Below are 17161 nucleotides of genomic sequence, written 5' to 3'. Positions count from 1 at the left end.
GAAATAAAATATTGTCTCTGGCTTCCTCAACATGGGTCTTGTTGGTGTTATTTCTTCTGTGCTTTGTCGAGGCAAAGAAGCCAAGAAATACAACCTGAACAGCACCAAAAATGAAACATATACATTTTCCAAAGGGGCAGCTCCTGGGTACTTTCACAGCTTCATGGACTTAATAGCTTGTCATCTCTCCTGTTAATCCTGAGGCCAAAGACCTGGTAGATCCAAGAGTCTAAAATAGCCTCTTCTGAAGAAAACATTTGACAAAATACAACATCATTTCATGATAAAAACCCTCAACAAATCAGGTATAGAAGGAACATATCCATATCTCAACACAATAATGGTCATATATTACAAACTCACAGCCAACAATATACTTAATGGTGAAAGGCTGAAAATGTTTCCTTTAAGATTGAAAACAAGACAAGTGTGCCCACTCTCAATCTTCCTATTCAACATAGTACTGGAAGTACCAGCCAGAGCAATCAGGCATGAAAAACAAATAAAAGCCATCCAAGTAGCAAAGGAAGAAGTAAAATTGTCTTTGCAGATGATATGGTTTTCTATATGAAAAATCCTAAAGACTTGCCAAAAAAAAGAAAAAAAATTGCTAGAACTAATAAAAAAATTCACTAAAGCTGCAGAATACAAAAATCAATGTACAGAAACCACTTGTGTTTCTATACACTACAACAATATATTTGAAAAAAGAAAACAATCCCATTCACAAAGGCATTAAAATCAATAAAATACTTGGAAATAAATTTAACCAAGAAGATGAAAGATTTATACACTGAAAACTACAAGACTTCAATAAAAGAAATTGAAGAAACAAATAAATGGAAAAATATTTCATGTTTATGGATCAGAAGAATTAATATTGTTAAAATGTCCACATTACCCAAAGACATCCATAGATCCAATGCTATCCCTATCAAGATTCCAATGGCATTTTTCACAGAAATAGAAAAAAAAATCCTAAAATTTGTAAGGAGCTCTAAAAGATCCCAAATAACCAAAGCAATTCTGAGAAACAAGAATAAAGCCAGAGGCATCATATGTCCCGGTTTCAAACTATACTACAAAGCTATAGCAATCAAACTTGTATGGTACTAGTAGACATAGATAAACATAACAGAATTGAGAGTCCAGAACAAAACCTCGACATATACAGTCAAGTAATAGTTGACAAAGGAGCCAAGAATACTCAATGGGGAAAGAATTGTCCCTTTGATTAAAGGTGTTGGAAAAACTGGATAACCACACACAGAAACATGTTACACCAGTCACAAAAGTTAACTCAAAATGCATTAAAGACTTAAACATCAGATCTGAAAACATGAAACTTCTAGAAGAAAATTTAGGGATTAAGGTCCGTGACACTGTTTTTGACAGTGATTTTCTGTATATCACACCAAAAGCACAAACAACAAAAGCAAAAATAAACAACTAGGACTACATCAAACTGAAAAAGCTTACACACCGCAAAAGAACCCACAAAATGAAAAGGCAACCTATGAAGTGGGAGAAAGTATCTGCAAGTCATCTATCTGATAATGGTTAATATTCAGAATACGTAAAACACTCATACCACTCAATAGCAAAAAAATAAATAAAATAAAAATAAAATGGGCAGAGGAACTGAACAGTTTTCCAAAGAAGACATTCAATAATGGCCAATAGGTCAATGAAAAGGTGTTCACCACCACTAATCATCAGGGAAATGCAAATCAAAACCACAAAGACTTTCCACTTCACCTGTTAGAATGGCTAATATCCAAAAGACAAGAGATAAGTGCTCGCAAGAGTGTGGAGTAAAGGGAATCCTCATGTACTGTTGATGGAAATGTAAATTGGTGCCAACATTATGGCAAACAGTATGGAAGTTTCTCAAAAAAATACAAATAGAACTACAATATGACCCACCAATTCTACTTCTGGTTATTTATACAAATGAATTGAAATCAGGATCTTGAAAAGATATCTGTACTCCCATGTACATCGCAGCATTATTCACAGCCAAGATATGAAAACAACTTAAGTGTCTATCAAAGAATGAATGGATAAAGAAGATGTGATATATATATATATATATATATATATATATATATATATATATATATATGATGTTGATATAGATATAGACATAGATGTAATTATAATGAAATATTATTTTGCCAGAGAAAGAAGGAAATCCTGTCCGTTGTGACAACTTGGGTAAACCCTGAGGGCAGTATGCTGAAATAAGTCAGAAAGAGAAGAGACAAATACTGTATCACCTATATGTGCAATTTTAAAAAGCTAACCTCAAAGAAATGGAGTGGAATAGTAGTTACAAGGGGCTGGGGCGTGGAGGAAATGCGGGGATTAATAAAAGGATACAAACTTTAAGTTATAAGAATAACAGTTCTGGGGGTCCAACATACAGCACAGTGATTATAGTCAATAATACTATATTATATACTTGAAAGTTGCTAAGAGAGTAGATCTTAAATTGTTCTAATAACACACACAAAAATGTAATTTGTGTGTGATAGGATGGAGGTGTTAGTTAATGCTACCATTTCAATCATTTTATAATATATAAATATATCAAATCATTATGTTGTATACCTTAAACTTATACAATGTCATGTGTTGATTATACCTCAATAAAGTTGCGGGGTGGGGGGATAACTTCTTCTCTGCCTTTATGGTTGTTTTGTGGACACTTTTTTCCTTTTCATTCCTTCTGACTTATATGGATTAAAACGAATTATTCCATATTTATATGGGTTAAAATGGAAATTCAATCAAGGGCCAAATGATGAAGCTCAATTGGCTATAAGAAATTCTTCATTTGTTTATCATTGCACAGTATAATATCTCAGTTTGTATTTACAATGAAAGACAATATTAAAATATCAAAAGATCAAATAGGCAGATTTGCTTCCTTTTTAATTACCACAAGCACATAACATCTATGTAAGATAAAACAAAATAATAATAATTCTCTTACGAGAATTTCTAAGGTTACTTTATAAAAGAATTGTTCATACTTTCTTACCCAAGGGTGATACAGAACTTATTAATACTAGCATAATATCAATGACAAAAGTATTACACATTATCTTTTTATATATGTATTATGAAATATTAAAAACAAGGCATATTCTAAACTTCCTTTCATGGCACTTACCTGGTTATTCTCTCTGTACATTCCTTCCCCTCTCCTCTTTCACCTGAACACTTAAGGGCACTCCCTGCCATACTAAAAAGGAAACAAAGATTCAAAGATAACGTACTAAAGGGTAGAGAAAGTGACTTGCTTGTTGAATTCATCACAGAGAGCAAGATGCTAAAACATAGACATCTTAATGTTCTCTGATTTGCCATTTAATGATCTTGGCATATTGTCAGCTTTCTCCTCCCCTCCAAAGAGGACTGGGGCCTGAATCACCCTATGTGGTGGCTGGGGTCTAAAAGGCAAACCTCAATCCCTAACCAAAGTGGAACTAAACTGACCCAGTAGATTTCACAGTAAGTAGAGCCAACAGCAGGCGTTGTACCATTACTTACAAATCAATTATAAAAGTTGATACATATCAACACTTGTGTAGCAACCACTCAGCTTAATAAATAAGACATAATAATATTGAAACATTGTATCTCTCCGTAATGAAACATCACTTTCCCTTCTCACCTCTCTTCCCCCAAATTAACCACTAACCAGTCTTTTGCATGTATCATTATCATGTGCTTCACAGTTTCTTTTTTAAAGTGAAATAACCAAATTAGTCCTTATGGTCTATAATAATGCATCAGCTAGAAGCCAACTGAGAATATGCAATGTAGATGCTCAATAAATAATATATACTGATAGCAATGTCAGCCCAACACAGTATATACATAATTATGTAAAGTTTTAAAAAGTGTAGCTGAAATCCATGTTTTCTTTTCAAAGTCACCATAGACATTACACATTGAAACTGAGTTCAACTGGGTCCTTTACCATAAAGGGCACTCTTTCCCCAGTAATAATATTCTTCCTTCCGCTCCCAGCCTGCCTCATTCAGAGCATTCCTCCTCTTTGGTGGCCTGTAAAGTTCAATCCTCTTACAAATTCAGCAGCCAAGAGGAAGTTCTGCCTTCAGAATCTGGGTAATATTTTGAGAAAATAAAACTATTTCTTCTCAGCAAACATGTTCATATGAGCATTCAGGGGCTGATTTTCTGGTTTATGGATTATCTAAAACCCTTTGCTCTTTCTTCCTTGCTTTTGGCCATTTCACTGCTCATTAGCATTGCCACTGAAGGGTAGACAAGAAAAAGAAAAAAATAGCAGCAGCCAGTTTTGCTATTTATTAACTGTTTATAAACCACAACAAGAACTCTGTAAAGAAAAATAGAAGTATTAGCCAGGTAGTTTTTGAACTGCCTGTTATTTTCAATTGTCAATGGTTGTCCTTTTCACAATTACACCTACATAATTAAAAGTGGGTACAAATATGTTTCCCCAATAATACTTTTTCCACCTGTAAAGGTAACTAAATGTATTTGTTCTGTGAGATCATTTTCCCCTTTTGCTTGCAACAGTATAAAATTGTCATTTTCATTGTTCTTCTATACACATAGAAAAAACACAAATTAGTAATATGATATAGTAGTATACTAATAAATTCAAGAAAGGAAAAACAAAGAAAATATAACTTAATTTCTCCATACTCAAGAAACTATGCTTAGTAAAATGATCAGATATCCCATTAAATTTAGGAAGGATCTCATTACTTCTATTAATTACAGGATTGACCATTTAATGATCCTGGCATATTGTCTTAAAGCTACCTCCTCCTTTATTGGAACTTACAGCATAACTACTGGCATCTACTATAGAAAAAAAAAAAAATGAAGAGGCAAATGGAAGAGACGTTCACTTAGCTCTGAGTATGTCATGACTGTATTGTTTTTTGTAGCCTATAGGTACAAGGTGAATCATTCACCATCAGAAATCTGAGTAAAAGGATTTCTACTATAAATGAAGACCTTCTAAGTTTATACATGTCTTTTCTGAAATATATGTTTGCTTTATGGCACCTTAAGGACATCATAAAGATGGCATTTACTGAATTAACAATCTCCTTTGTCATAGTAGAGCACAGCCACTGAACTGTGAGCCCTGAATTGCTCTACTGTCTGCTTCCTGATATTACAATATTATCTCAGAAGGAAGATAGACCTAAAAATACTTAAAGGATGGAAAGCATGTCTTATGTATGTACTTTTTGGATTCAACAGAGTACATAATAGGTGCTCGATAAGCATTTGTTGAATCAAAAAAATATCGCATGTTATGGTTTTCATGTCACCTTAAAAGTATATTTTCTGCAAATGAAATATAACTATGCAGATCATGATTTCTTAGCTTGAAAATAATGAATTATCAAAAATGTCCAAAATCCAACTTGACTGCACCACCAGGGATCAGAAGTGTAATCCTTCTCAAGTTTGAACGTGAGCTACCACCCATGCTAGTGAGGTATTAAAAATTTTTTAAACAATTCTATTAAGAAGAAATGTATAATGATCTTTGCAAAGGCTCTGCCTCTTTTGGGCTATGCTGAGAGTGGATGACATTTCTAAAAAGACAATTCACTTGTTTCCTGTTATCATAATATATAGAATTAGCAAAGGAGAAATCCGGACTCAGAAGATCAAGATAGTAACTGTGACTATACCATTAATGCAATTTTCTCTATTGTGAGATTGTGGAGATTATCCAGAAGGAAAAATCCGCTATCTAGATTTTAATTAACCTTAAACTATATGCAACAGAATAATAGAACTAACTTTCTTGTCCCATTTTCTCTCCTAATATAATACTGGCCTTTGGTTTTTAAGATAATAAGCCAATCGAAACTGTGCTGCCTGTGTGGTATATCGTTGTAATGGTGTCAAGGTGAAATAAACTATGCACTTCACCATTTAGGTGCCCATTCTAACTTAAATTTAGATTTAAATCTACTTGGCACTTTCTTCAAATAATTACATTTCACCACCCAGGAAGTTATGAAATAGCAAGTTTAAAATATTTTTTTGATGTTATGTATCTATTAATTATGTTCCTAGGCTCCAGCCATAACACAGCTTGCTTTTTCTTCAATCAGTCATTGTTATGCCCAAATCTATAGAACTCCTATCCCCTCACTGTTCATGAATTCCATGTTTACCTATCAATTAATAAATTAACCAAGCAGAAACAACCATGTGACATTCATATTACATTGTTTCCATATGACAAAATGTTTTTATAGAGGAGAAAACACTGGAAATAACAAAGAACACCGAAAAATATAACTCACTGACTACTGGCATTCTTATTTTAATACAAATCTTATTTTAGCTGCAAAATCAATGTAATATACATAAGTTACGTGTGTATTAATAGGAGACAAATAAAAGAACTAAGATTCATTTTCAGAAGGCTGAATTCTGAGATTAGACAGTGTAGAACATTTCCTTTCCTAATTTTCACCTATGACTAAAGATCTGTCAGCTATGCTATAGCACAAATAGAAATGAAATTTCCATAAAAGGAAATATTGAAATGTGTCACTGAAAATCAATATCATATGAATTCTCTCATCTATTTAATTTCTATGTGGCTTTGCCTTGTGGAATAACTTTTGTTTTGTTTTGTTTTTAATTGTTCCAAAATGATTTTTAAGTAAATCAAATGCATAATAGAATTTACTTACAGAAAACCCATCATCAATTAAGATGTGTCTATTACAAAAGGAGGATTTTATGCTATTTCAATACCACTACAAGTATATATGAACAGTGTATGTTCTTAAAATTAGTACATTAGACTACATATTGATTCTACTATAGTGGTATACCAAAACTTCTTAAGGTATAATCCACTTGTAATTCCAGGTAAGAAACTTTTATCTAAATGTGAATGCTAATCTGGGAAACTAAATGAAGCAAAAAGGCAAAACTAATAGAGTCTGTTTCAGAGAGGACATCTAAGCTTCTCTGGTTAATTCCACTGGCATTGGCCTATATTCTTGATCCAAGATCACAAAACAAAAACAAACAAAAACAGTGCTCACAAACTCTTGCTGTCCAAACTGAAGAATCAAATAAGTTTAATAAAAAGGTATACCTGTAGTTTGTTTTAAATCGTCTTTCTGAAAATGTTCTGATCATTGAACTTCTTAAAAATTGCCATATATATCCCAACTTCCACTTTAAAAACAAAATCCTCCCTTTACCTCATATTCCCACCCATTACTCCCTTGTTCTCACTTACAGCAAAACTCAGAGTTCCTCAAGTCCCATTATATTTTTGAATCCTTCCCAAATATTGAGTTATATTTTTAGGTGTTCTTTGTCATTTCCAGTGTTTTCTCCTCTATAGAAACACATTTTATAACTGAAAGCTCCTTTGTCACAGCTATCTTTGTCCTGAGCATTTCCAAACCCAGTAGTCAAATATCAGTTTTCATTCACAGAATTTGACAAAGTTTCTCATTTCTATCTTGAAATACTTTCCTCACTTGGCTTCCAGAACAACACACACCCTGGTTTTCTTTCTAACTCACAGGCCACTTATCTTTGTTTTCCTAGATCCTCTCCCTCTCCCTGACCTCTACATTTTGGAATGTCCCATGGTATGTATAGCCTTGGAGCTCTTCTCTATACACAGTTATTCCCTAAGTGAGCTACCCCCGCCCATCACTTTAAAGAACAAGTCTACAAACATTTCAAATGTACAGCTTGAATCTCTAACTACCCCCTAAATTTCTGACTCACGTAATTAACTGCCAACTTAAATTCTCAAATTTGATGTCTAAGAGGAATGTCAAATTTAATAAATTCAAATTTTGATACTTATCTAAACTTGCCCATTGCCCATGTTCCCAATTTTAGTTAATAATAGTACATTTCACCCTCTTGGCTCAGGGACTATACCCTGGAAACCTCTTTATTTCCCCTGGATTTCTCCCAGCTGAATAACCAATCAGAAAATATTGTTTCTTCTATCTTTAAATATATCTACAATCTGACAACTACTCATCTAGTTCAGCTACCAACTTGGTCCAATTCAAAAATAAGTTCACCTTTTTAAAACACAAACCATTCACATTACACATTTGATCTCAACACTCCATTGGGTTTCCGGTATACCCAGAAGATCTAAATACCTTACCATGACCTAAAAGTCCCTCTAGGATCTTCCTATTTGCCTCTCAGACCTTGTTTCCTTCCACTTCCTGCTTTGCTCCCTACACTACAGCCACATTGACTTTCAAGATATTCCTTTAATGAGTACAGCAGATTTCTTCATGTAGAGAAGATGGGGCCGGTCAGGCTTCCTCCCCACCCCGGCCAGCTGGTGACCCTGACCAGCGGCCCGCTGGTCCAATAAGATGGAGTGTTGTGCAGGCTCCATCCATCCTGAAGATGTTACTGTAAATACTCTTATCTCAGCAACTTGGCTGTGAGCCACTTTTGTCTTGGTGGGGTATAAAAGGGGTCCGGCCATTTTATGGGGGGGGGAGTGGCAGCTGTGGGCTGCTTCTACTGGCTGCGGGTTGTAACCTGAGAATGCCCAGCTGTGTGCAGCAGGGAGAAACCTGTGCCCAGGAAGCCTGTAAATAAAGCATGTCTACTTTGCTTTCAGTTCCACACATCTTCTTCCAGCTCCCTGAGTCACAGACACCTTTCCCGCGGGACTCAACCCACTCAGACACTTAGTGTGTTGTCTCATGGCCACTGCCTTTGCTATGTCTTCCATGAAATCGTTTTTCATCAGATAGCCACTTGGTTCACTTCCTTTCTTTCAGTCCAGTCTCTGCTCCAACGATCATCTCTTCAGAGAGATATTATCAGACCACTCTGCCCAAAATAACAAACTTCATTCACCTTTTATCTTCATTGTGTTTATCACTACCTGACATATATTTTCTTATTTGTCTGGCTGCCTACCCAATGAGCATGTAAGCTCCTTAAATACAAAAGGAGAGCTAACTTGTTCAACATTTTAATTCCAGGGCCTAAAAACAACACTTTGCAGAGAAGGGGTTCAGAATAAATGTTTGTAGAGTGAAAGAAAATGTTCCCAAATACTGTATATTGGTAGTAATGCCTACTTACCCTGTAGTTTCAGGAATATTAACTTCTAGAATTATAATGATTTTGATAATGAAGCAAACACCTTATTTAAAGTTTCTTAGGAACAATCACGTACTCAGAGCCATGAAATAAGATTATGTTGTAAGTAGTCCTTTGAATTATTAGGGAACGAAAAAAAAAGGATAAGATTTATTATTTTAATATTACTAATTACTCAAAATTTTATTGTGAGTAAAAATATCTGTTAATAAGGAATTTGACTATAGAGTGATTCAAAATTTTTAACACATACAGGCATTAGATTCTTGTGCACATTGCCTCTGGGCTTCCCTCTACTCACTTAAGGAGGCTTTCAGTAGGTCAACCCAGTCTCCATGACAATACCTGAAGCAGGAATCCAGAACTGTAAAGAACACAGAAGAAACACTGGCTATTTCTTTTTAGCTCTACATTTTTGAGTGATACCAAACATATGCTAATATTCCTGGTGTGCTTCCAATTGGTAAATTCTAAAAATTGCTGTAGTCCTGGATGATTAGTACATAAAACAACTCATTTCTCCAGTCAGCCTTAAGGAGCACTAGTATTTTGGTATACTATAAGAGAGTAGCACTGGAAGGAACACCTTAGTATTAATGCTAGACAAAACTGAAGCAACAACAAAAATCCAGCTCTTGCAATCTACTACTGAAGTTACCTAGAATACCCAATGAACAAATACATTATGCATAATTCTTGTTCATACAAAAAAAAAATTGCATTTTAAGGGGTCCTTAAATTGAGTGATTAAGGTTGTATTCTACATTTATTTTCCCTAATATTCTTTTTTTTAATTCACTCTAAATCTAACTATTAAGTATAATTATATGAACTACACTTGGCTGTATCTCTTCTCCCAATTCCTCACATATAAGAATTTGTCTTCATTTTAGTTACATATAATTTTAGAACTTAAATAAACATTAGTTTAATTCGTTTTAGGATTGATAAAAATGAGGACTGAATAACTTCCCAATGTTGCTCAATCAGCTATTGATATAACTAGTACTTAGCCCCAAACCTTCTAACTTCTAATCAAAAACAGGTTTTACTGTGTCTTAACATTCCCGTTTTTCACATTTATGTGGGATTTGTACCCCTATTCAAATACTAAAATTCACAGTTTAAATTACCTGAATCCACAGACATCCTCTTACTAGTCAATCCCAGAATCATGTTAGTATTTTTTCCCTTATTCTTTAGACATCCACCTGGTTAGTTGATTTTATTCTGAGTTTTTAATAATACATTATTCCAACAGTTTATTAATTAATATCGGCACAGGGCAAGGTTTAACATAATATGAAAAACTGTTCATTCATTTAACCTAGTATTGCATTTTCTAATTAGGTGATTTGGGCCGATGTTAAAACTAATTTATCAGATTAAACTTAACTAAGTTTCATCCTCCATTAGTCTTACAATGGGATGTAGTTGAAGTAAGATTTTGCCTCTTTAAAAAAAACCAAAAAACAGCAAACAGAAAAATTACTAAATGATACTAGGCACTGGTGTTATATTACCATACAAACCCAATGGTGGTAGCAGTGGTGGTGGTGGTGGTGGTATACATATGGAGATTGATACAACACATGAAACTAATATTTACCAGGCCAAAATTATCTGAAAACATAAATGACCATTCACAAAATTCAATGATTGACATTATTTTTAAGTATACTTGTATTTCTGTCCATGTATATGTTTTTGTCATAGCTCTGTGTATGTGTGTTTCATGTTACAAACATCGGTCAGTTTGGGACCCCAAGTCTTCCATAGGTAAGCAAGAACTGCTGCAGTTAAGAAACTGCTTAATAAACTCTATTCACTAATGTCTGTTTATGGCAGCACTGTTAGGTGTATTTATGTCCTTTTTGGTGTCTTAGATATTTCCATAGAGCATACGTATTAGTTTAAGAACGTATTTCTGTTATATTTTAAATATGTGAAAAATTTACATCACTAGGTGCAGCAATCTAATCTGTCTAGAGAAGAGGGTGCTGATATGTCCTAAAACTAAATTCTTACTAGAATAAGAGACAGGGGTAGTATTTCCCTTTCTGGTTTGAAAGTTAAAACCACCTATATCTTATAGCATCACAAACCCCATTAAATGGCATTTTTTTCTGACAATTCTTTTTAAAATCCCATGTGATTTTCAAGTAGGACTACAAAAGAACAGCTCAGAATGCAGTGACACCTAATGGCAAAGATACCTTTATAGGCTATAAATGTATTTTCTAATAAACATTATATTTGTAGTAAAATTCAGTATTGCTACTCACTGATATGCTGTCAATAACCTGAAATATCATAAAAATACAATAGCAGTGCCAAGTAACTTACTTTTTTAAAATAAAAGAATATGTGCAAGTGAAATACAAAAAACACCAAAAGCTGCATTAAAAAGTGCGGTTTTAAACTTACAATATCCCTTTGCAATACAACTACAGTATGATAAACTTAGCCTTAGAGATTAGAATTAAACGCAATGCATCTTCCATTACTCTTACCAATCTCAACTGGTTTCTATTGTTGGATAAATCAAAAATTAATTGCCTTCACTTTTATTCGTATTTAAATTAAAATTTACAGAAGGTATTTATTGGGCGTACATTTCACTTGCAGTAGAAAGCAAAGGTCCTTATTGTAATGACTTATTAGTCACGTCATAGTTGATATCATTGATTAATAGCATTGTCTAAGTTAATGCACACCTGAATTGTGCTTCAAATAACTGTATTAATGATACAGAAAAGACTAAAAGTAAAGAATACCCTTATTTTAAATTCAGAAGCTACTTCTTAATACCTTCTAAGTTTACACTATATGTTATCCATAACTTAGGGAGCAAAGAACTGCTGTAAATAATAAAAGGATAACTTCAATCACTGAGCTACCATATACAATGCAAAGAGACATTGATGTCTCCTGGGGGTTATAATTAAACAATGTGAATGATGTAAAGAGTTGAAAAAGAAACATTTTGGTAGAAGACACAGTACATCTTCTGGCAACGCTTTTATATTCTGTATTTGATAAAATAGTCCTCAGTGCAGAAGTAATAAAAACTGATACTTTAAATCTACCATCTAGTATTGTTTTAAATGTGATGATATATTTTATTCACCCAGCAATTTTGCACTTTAATTTGAACTTTCTCATGATGAAAACTGAATTATCTTAAACTTCTCAAATGTCATAGTTGATCATTATCTTCTTGGAGGATAAACTATCAATTGCTTATGAGAAAAACATGAATAAATGCTTAGTTTCTCTTCCCTGCTGGCATAAGGTATTTTACTATGATACTAACAAAAACATGCTAATTATGTTCGTAATATATGAATAAGTCCTCAGTTTGAGTGTTTCCTTGTAGAGATTTAAGTGAGGATCGCTCACTTCAATCAGTTCTGTGAGCACAGGAACCAGATAAATAAATGAGCATACATTAAACTGCTAAAACATGAGATCCTCCATATTAGATATGAAGCAAAACACAAACTGTGCATTTGACTGGAAAAGCCACCTAATCCCTGCTTAATTAAACCCGTGCTCGAAACTCCTGTTGTGTTAAGGGAGTGAAGAGTGTGGGACGACTGATGTATGAAGAAAACAGCACTCAGCGTGGCTAATCTCAAAGACTTTGGAGCTTTCTAGCTACATAAATCAGAGCGACTTTTGAATAGCCTCATAAAACACACTATCATTGCCATTCCACTCACGACTTTTTGGTTCTTCCTACAGCATGCAGATCATTAGAAAACTTCTAAGCAATCAAGTAATGTGGGTCTTATGAAATTACTCAATCAATGCACAGGCTTAAAGTAGAAGCATAATTCAAAATTGCATAGTTTTTATATGTCAAAAGACCTTTCTTGGGGAGGGAGGAAAGAAGATCACAATGGAGTCAATTCATTTCTAAAAACTGTGTTTGTGTGTGTATGTATATAGGGTATATAATTATCAAATATTTTTTAAAAACATGATTTAACAGAAACTCAAAGTAATTACAATATTATGCATTTTTGACTAAAATAAATACATTTTCATTTCAATCATTAGAGTATAACCATTATAATATATCTCATCAGTGTAGTGAACTAAGGGGCTTAATAAAATATATTAGAGTTTAAAATATGTAATTGACTTTATTAAACTACCTGTGTGAATAGCAAAAGCAATAAGAAAGAAGGATGCAGAGACTTTTCATACATATAATTTGGTTCAATATCAAAAGGATTCAATATTTAAAGAACCTATTACAGCAGTGTCTTTTTATCTTTCCAGCTTGCCTGAACTACATATTGCAGTTTTCTGCTTGAACACACCACATAAGGCTGTGAAAACCTTTCATTTCTGCATATCTCCTTATATCTCTAGAGTTGAAATGTTCACTTTCCCTCCTGTTTCATCACTTTCATCCCTTTAGTCCTGAAATAATACATTTACCATAAACGTATTTCTCACATTAAATACTAAATGAAGGCAATCACCTCCTAAAGATGATTAATTCTCTTTTGCTATTCAACCAAGCAAGTAAACTGATCCAATGAATATCAACTGGTAATTTAAAATTTTAATATGGGCTTTTAATAGCTGAAGTTCACACAAATTAGTCTTGGTCATCCTTTTTTTATTTTATTTAGGAGATAACACTTTTCGGTATATTATAAAAGATAGGAGCATTTGAAACAATCATCAATTTGCTAGCTTTATGGCATTATTAGATAGTCTATAAAAGAAGCTAATCCTTGTCTCATGTATTAATTGCATTCAAGACTAAGTGAATGTCTGAGAAGTAATGATTTCTTTTAGTAGTATATATACAGTTAATGCATACAACCAGCTTTCTAAAGAAATCTGTATTTGTGCACAGTTACTTTTTTTTTTTTTTTTTTGGTCTGGTTATAAATAACTAAGCTATGTCACAGTGACAGACAACAGAATGTAAAGGAAAAAATACAACAGTTGTGTTCTATTTTGAAACAAATGCCCAGACTGCATTGCAAAATAGTATTCATCTAGTAAAGGATAGCAAGAGCTGTAGCTGTTTGCAAATAATGTATTTATTGTGTAGACCACGGAATAAGCAATAAAATAAGCACTCATCCACAGGCCTTCCCTCCTGAGTGATGAAGAGCATAAGGCAGAAACCCCTAATCATGAATGTAAAGATACAATACATATCTGCATTCCTTCTCCAGTCATTCACACTGGGCATAAATGTATGCCATTTCTTTAAGAAAAGCACAGTTCATTTCCGAACTCCAAGAGAACATTACTGAACCCCTCCGTAAGACCATAATTTCTCCCTGAAAAGTTCAGAACCCACAGGCACTGTTAGCCCCCAGGCAAAACGAGATCTAGCAGGCAAGCTATCTAGTGCTCAATTTACTTAATGCATAAATGCAAGGTTTTCTGAATCCTGACCTCATTACCCCTTGCACAGAGACATATGGTTCTATTGATATAAATGATAGAGAATGGCAGACATGTTTACAAAGACAGCCGCTGAGACCAAGGGAGGGAGCCCCCTGGAGCTGAGGGGCTGGCTGCTATGGGAGCGCACACCAGATAGAAGCCCCTCGATTGGGCAGGCACAGCCGCCACCTGCAGCAGGTTCGACTTTCAGGGTCTCGTGTGTGTGTGTGCGTGTGCGTGTGCGTGTGTGTGTGTGTGTGTGTGTGCGCGCGCGCGCGCTGCACGGGGGAGGAGCAGGGGGACGGAAAGGGGAGATGCTGCGACCCATCTGTCGCCTCAATTTGCAGAACATCACGCCGTGTGGACAGATAAAAGTCCTGTGCCCAGGAACATTCCCCAAGAGGGGCCTCTCTTCAGCCCAGTAAACGAACCTTGCTGGCCCGCGAACGCGAATTCCGAAAAGGAAATCGTCGCATTAACGCAGAAAAGGCTGCAAGAGCTCTTCTCCGCTCAGCTCTCTCGGATTAGCAAGTGAGAAGAGTTGGAGCCTGGAGCTGAGAGCGCTGTGCATGATAATGACGCGCAGCCCCCGCCCGCCCCCGCCCGCCGCGGCCAGTCCCGGCCCGTCTGGTTGCCAATAGGTGGGGCCATGAGCATCTCCCAGCCGGCTCCGCCGTCCTTTCTGGAGTCTGGTTCCCCGGCCGTAGCCCCAGCGCCTCTGCTCTCGGTCTTGCGTGGCAACTCAGAGTGGACAGCGAGGCAGGTGTCTGCGAGGCAGCCCAGCAGGGCGGCCTGCGCACGTTTGCTCCCGGCGCTGCCGGAGCGCCTCGGGGCCAGTCTCGCAGCCGCGCCAGGCCCGGGGAGCGAGTGCGAGGCAGCTAGGCGCGCAGCTCCCGGTCCTCCGCTACGCCTCCGCCAGCCCCTCTCACCACGGCCGCGACGACTCTGCGCGAGTACCGCAAAGCCAAGAGATGCAGGAGGTTGGGGGCGCATCCAGCACGCTGTCACCACCGCACACCGCTGCAACGAACGCAGCCCGCTCACGTTGCAAAACCACCTGTTCGATTTGAAGGGAGCTCCCCCCGCCCAACCTCCCACCTCAGTTCTTTTCACCTCACAGGTGACACCTCCTCTATTCCCCCAAAGATAATTTTAAAGAATAGACCAAATGCACATCTGGGAAAGAATAGGGAAGGTTGAGACCATTAAACTTCCTTTCCCCGCACACTTAGAACCCCCGCACTCTCTGGTACACACGCACCCTGAGGCAAACTCGAGACCCCCACGCATGCAGCCCACACTCTACTATTCACCGCCAAACAGAACTCAAGTCAAGGATGGAGCATCATCCACATCCAGCCAGACAACTGAACAAGTGTGAAGGAAGGGTAGCGGGAAGGGGCAGCGAACCGCAGCTACTGCCAGCAAGCCACACAGAGGGCGGAGACGGGGAAGCAAAGGGGGAAACACCTGCGAACCGAAACGGTAAAAGTATCCACGGGCACACCTGCCCTTACTTACCGATGTGAATGATCGAATCCGCATTCGCCGAGTCCCAGGTTCGAAACCACCAGGCGGACAAAACCAAGAGCAAGGGGTAAACTTCCATCTCCTCCTATGCTGATTTTCTTTTAGGGTGGATTTTCTTTCAATATTTTTTTTTTAAAAGAAACAGTCCAAAGAGTTTGCGATCACAGCAGAGTTTAACGCAGCTTGTTCTTTTCCTTTTTACCCCCCCCCCCCCCCCTCTAAATTCCTACTGCCAGAGCAAAGCCTTTAATCGTCGCTGAGGAAGGCAGAGCGAATAAGAGAAAGAACCCAGCCTGAGGAAACCTCCTTCGCAAAGCAGTGTCACTTGGAAGGGAATTTTGGCATCGCCAGAGTTGTTTGCAGTTTGGCTTTTTAAAAAATGTATCCAGCCTTGGTTGCACTCGGGCAGGGGGAGAGTCTGGAGCTCAGACCATCCCCATCTCTGCGCCGGGGCCGCGGGTCTTGGGTCCCAGCTCCGCCGCAACTTCCAACAGACCCTGCCCACCCCCCCCACGCCGGATGTTCCCCTCCCCCCCAATCAAAAAGCTCCCCACCCCACCCCCCGCCCTAACGGCCCTCACAGAATCACTTGTCTTCGCTGCCAAAATAAAATCTAAGTGAAAAGGAAAGATTAGGCGATTCCAAGCGGAGCAGCCAGATTCCAGCAGGGAGGGGAAAAAAGCCCTCTCCAAGAAGGGTAGAGAAAGTGAACTTCAAGGTAATGCAGATAGTAATGCAGAGAAAATTCCCCTTCTGCGCGAGGCGGGAGCGGAGCTCGGCGAGGCGGGCCCGGGGAGCTGGTTCGCTCGGGCGCGGTGTGGCGGGGGAGTGCGCCGGGCGCGAGCAGCCGGGCCGGGCGGGAGGAGAGAAGCCGCCGCGGGCTGCAGGATGCTTTTGGAGCGGTTGGCCTGGCGGGATGCAGGAAGCGAGAAAGGAGCGCGCTTGGCAGCTTCAGCACAAGCCCCACGTTGCCTAGAAATGGATCACCTAGGAGAACGAGCGAGCCCGCGAGAGAGCGGTGCTGTCAGGCGGAGAGAGGGGGAAACCG

The 17161-nt window shown here is 37.5% G+C and overlaps 1 protein-coding gene across 3 annotated transcripts in view; it reads right to left on the bottom strand.

Annotated features, from left to right (window-relative positions):
- Positions 1 to 16621, bottom strand: part of GRID2 (glutamate ionotropic receptor delta type subunit 2) — a 1331224-nt gene extending 1314603 nt beyond the window's left edge. For 2 of the 3 annotated variants that reach the window (XM_019741137.3, XM_074323476.2), the window contains exon 1: positions 16105 to 16621. In XM_019741137.3, the coding sequence (XP_019596696.3) occupies positions 16105 to 16192 (88 nt within the window). In that variant the 5' untranslated portion in view covers positions 16193 to 16621. The remainder of the gene's footprint in view (positions 1 to 16104) is intronic. The other variant, XM_019741134.3, reaches the window with a different exon arrangement.
- Positions 16622 to 17161: the final 540 nt, after the last annotated feature.

This window comes from Rhinolophus sinicus, chromosome 1 (assembly GCF_057876585.1).
Source record: "Rhinolophus sinicus isolate RSI-liver-muscle chromosome 1, RSI-T2T, whole genome shotgun sequence".
NCBI lineage: Eukaryota > Metazoa > Chordata > Mammalia > Chiroptera > Rhinolophidae > Rhinolophus > Rhinolophus sinicus.
This window is presented reverse-complemented; position numbering and strand designations above follow the sequence as displayed.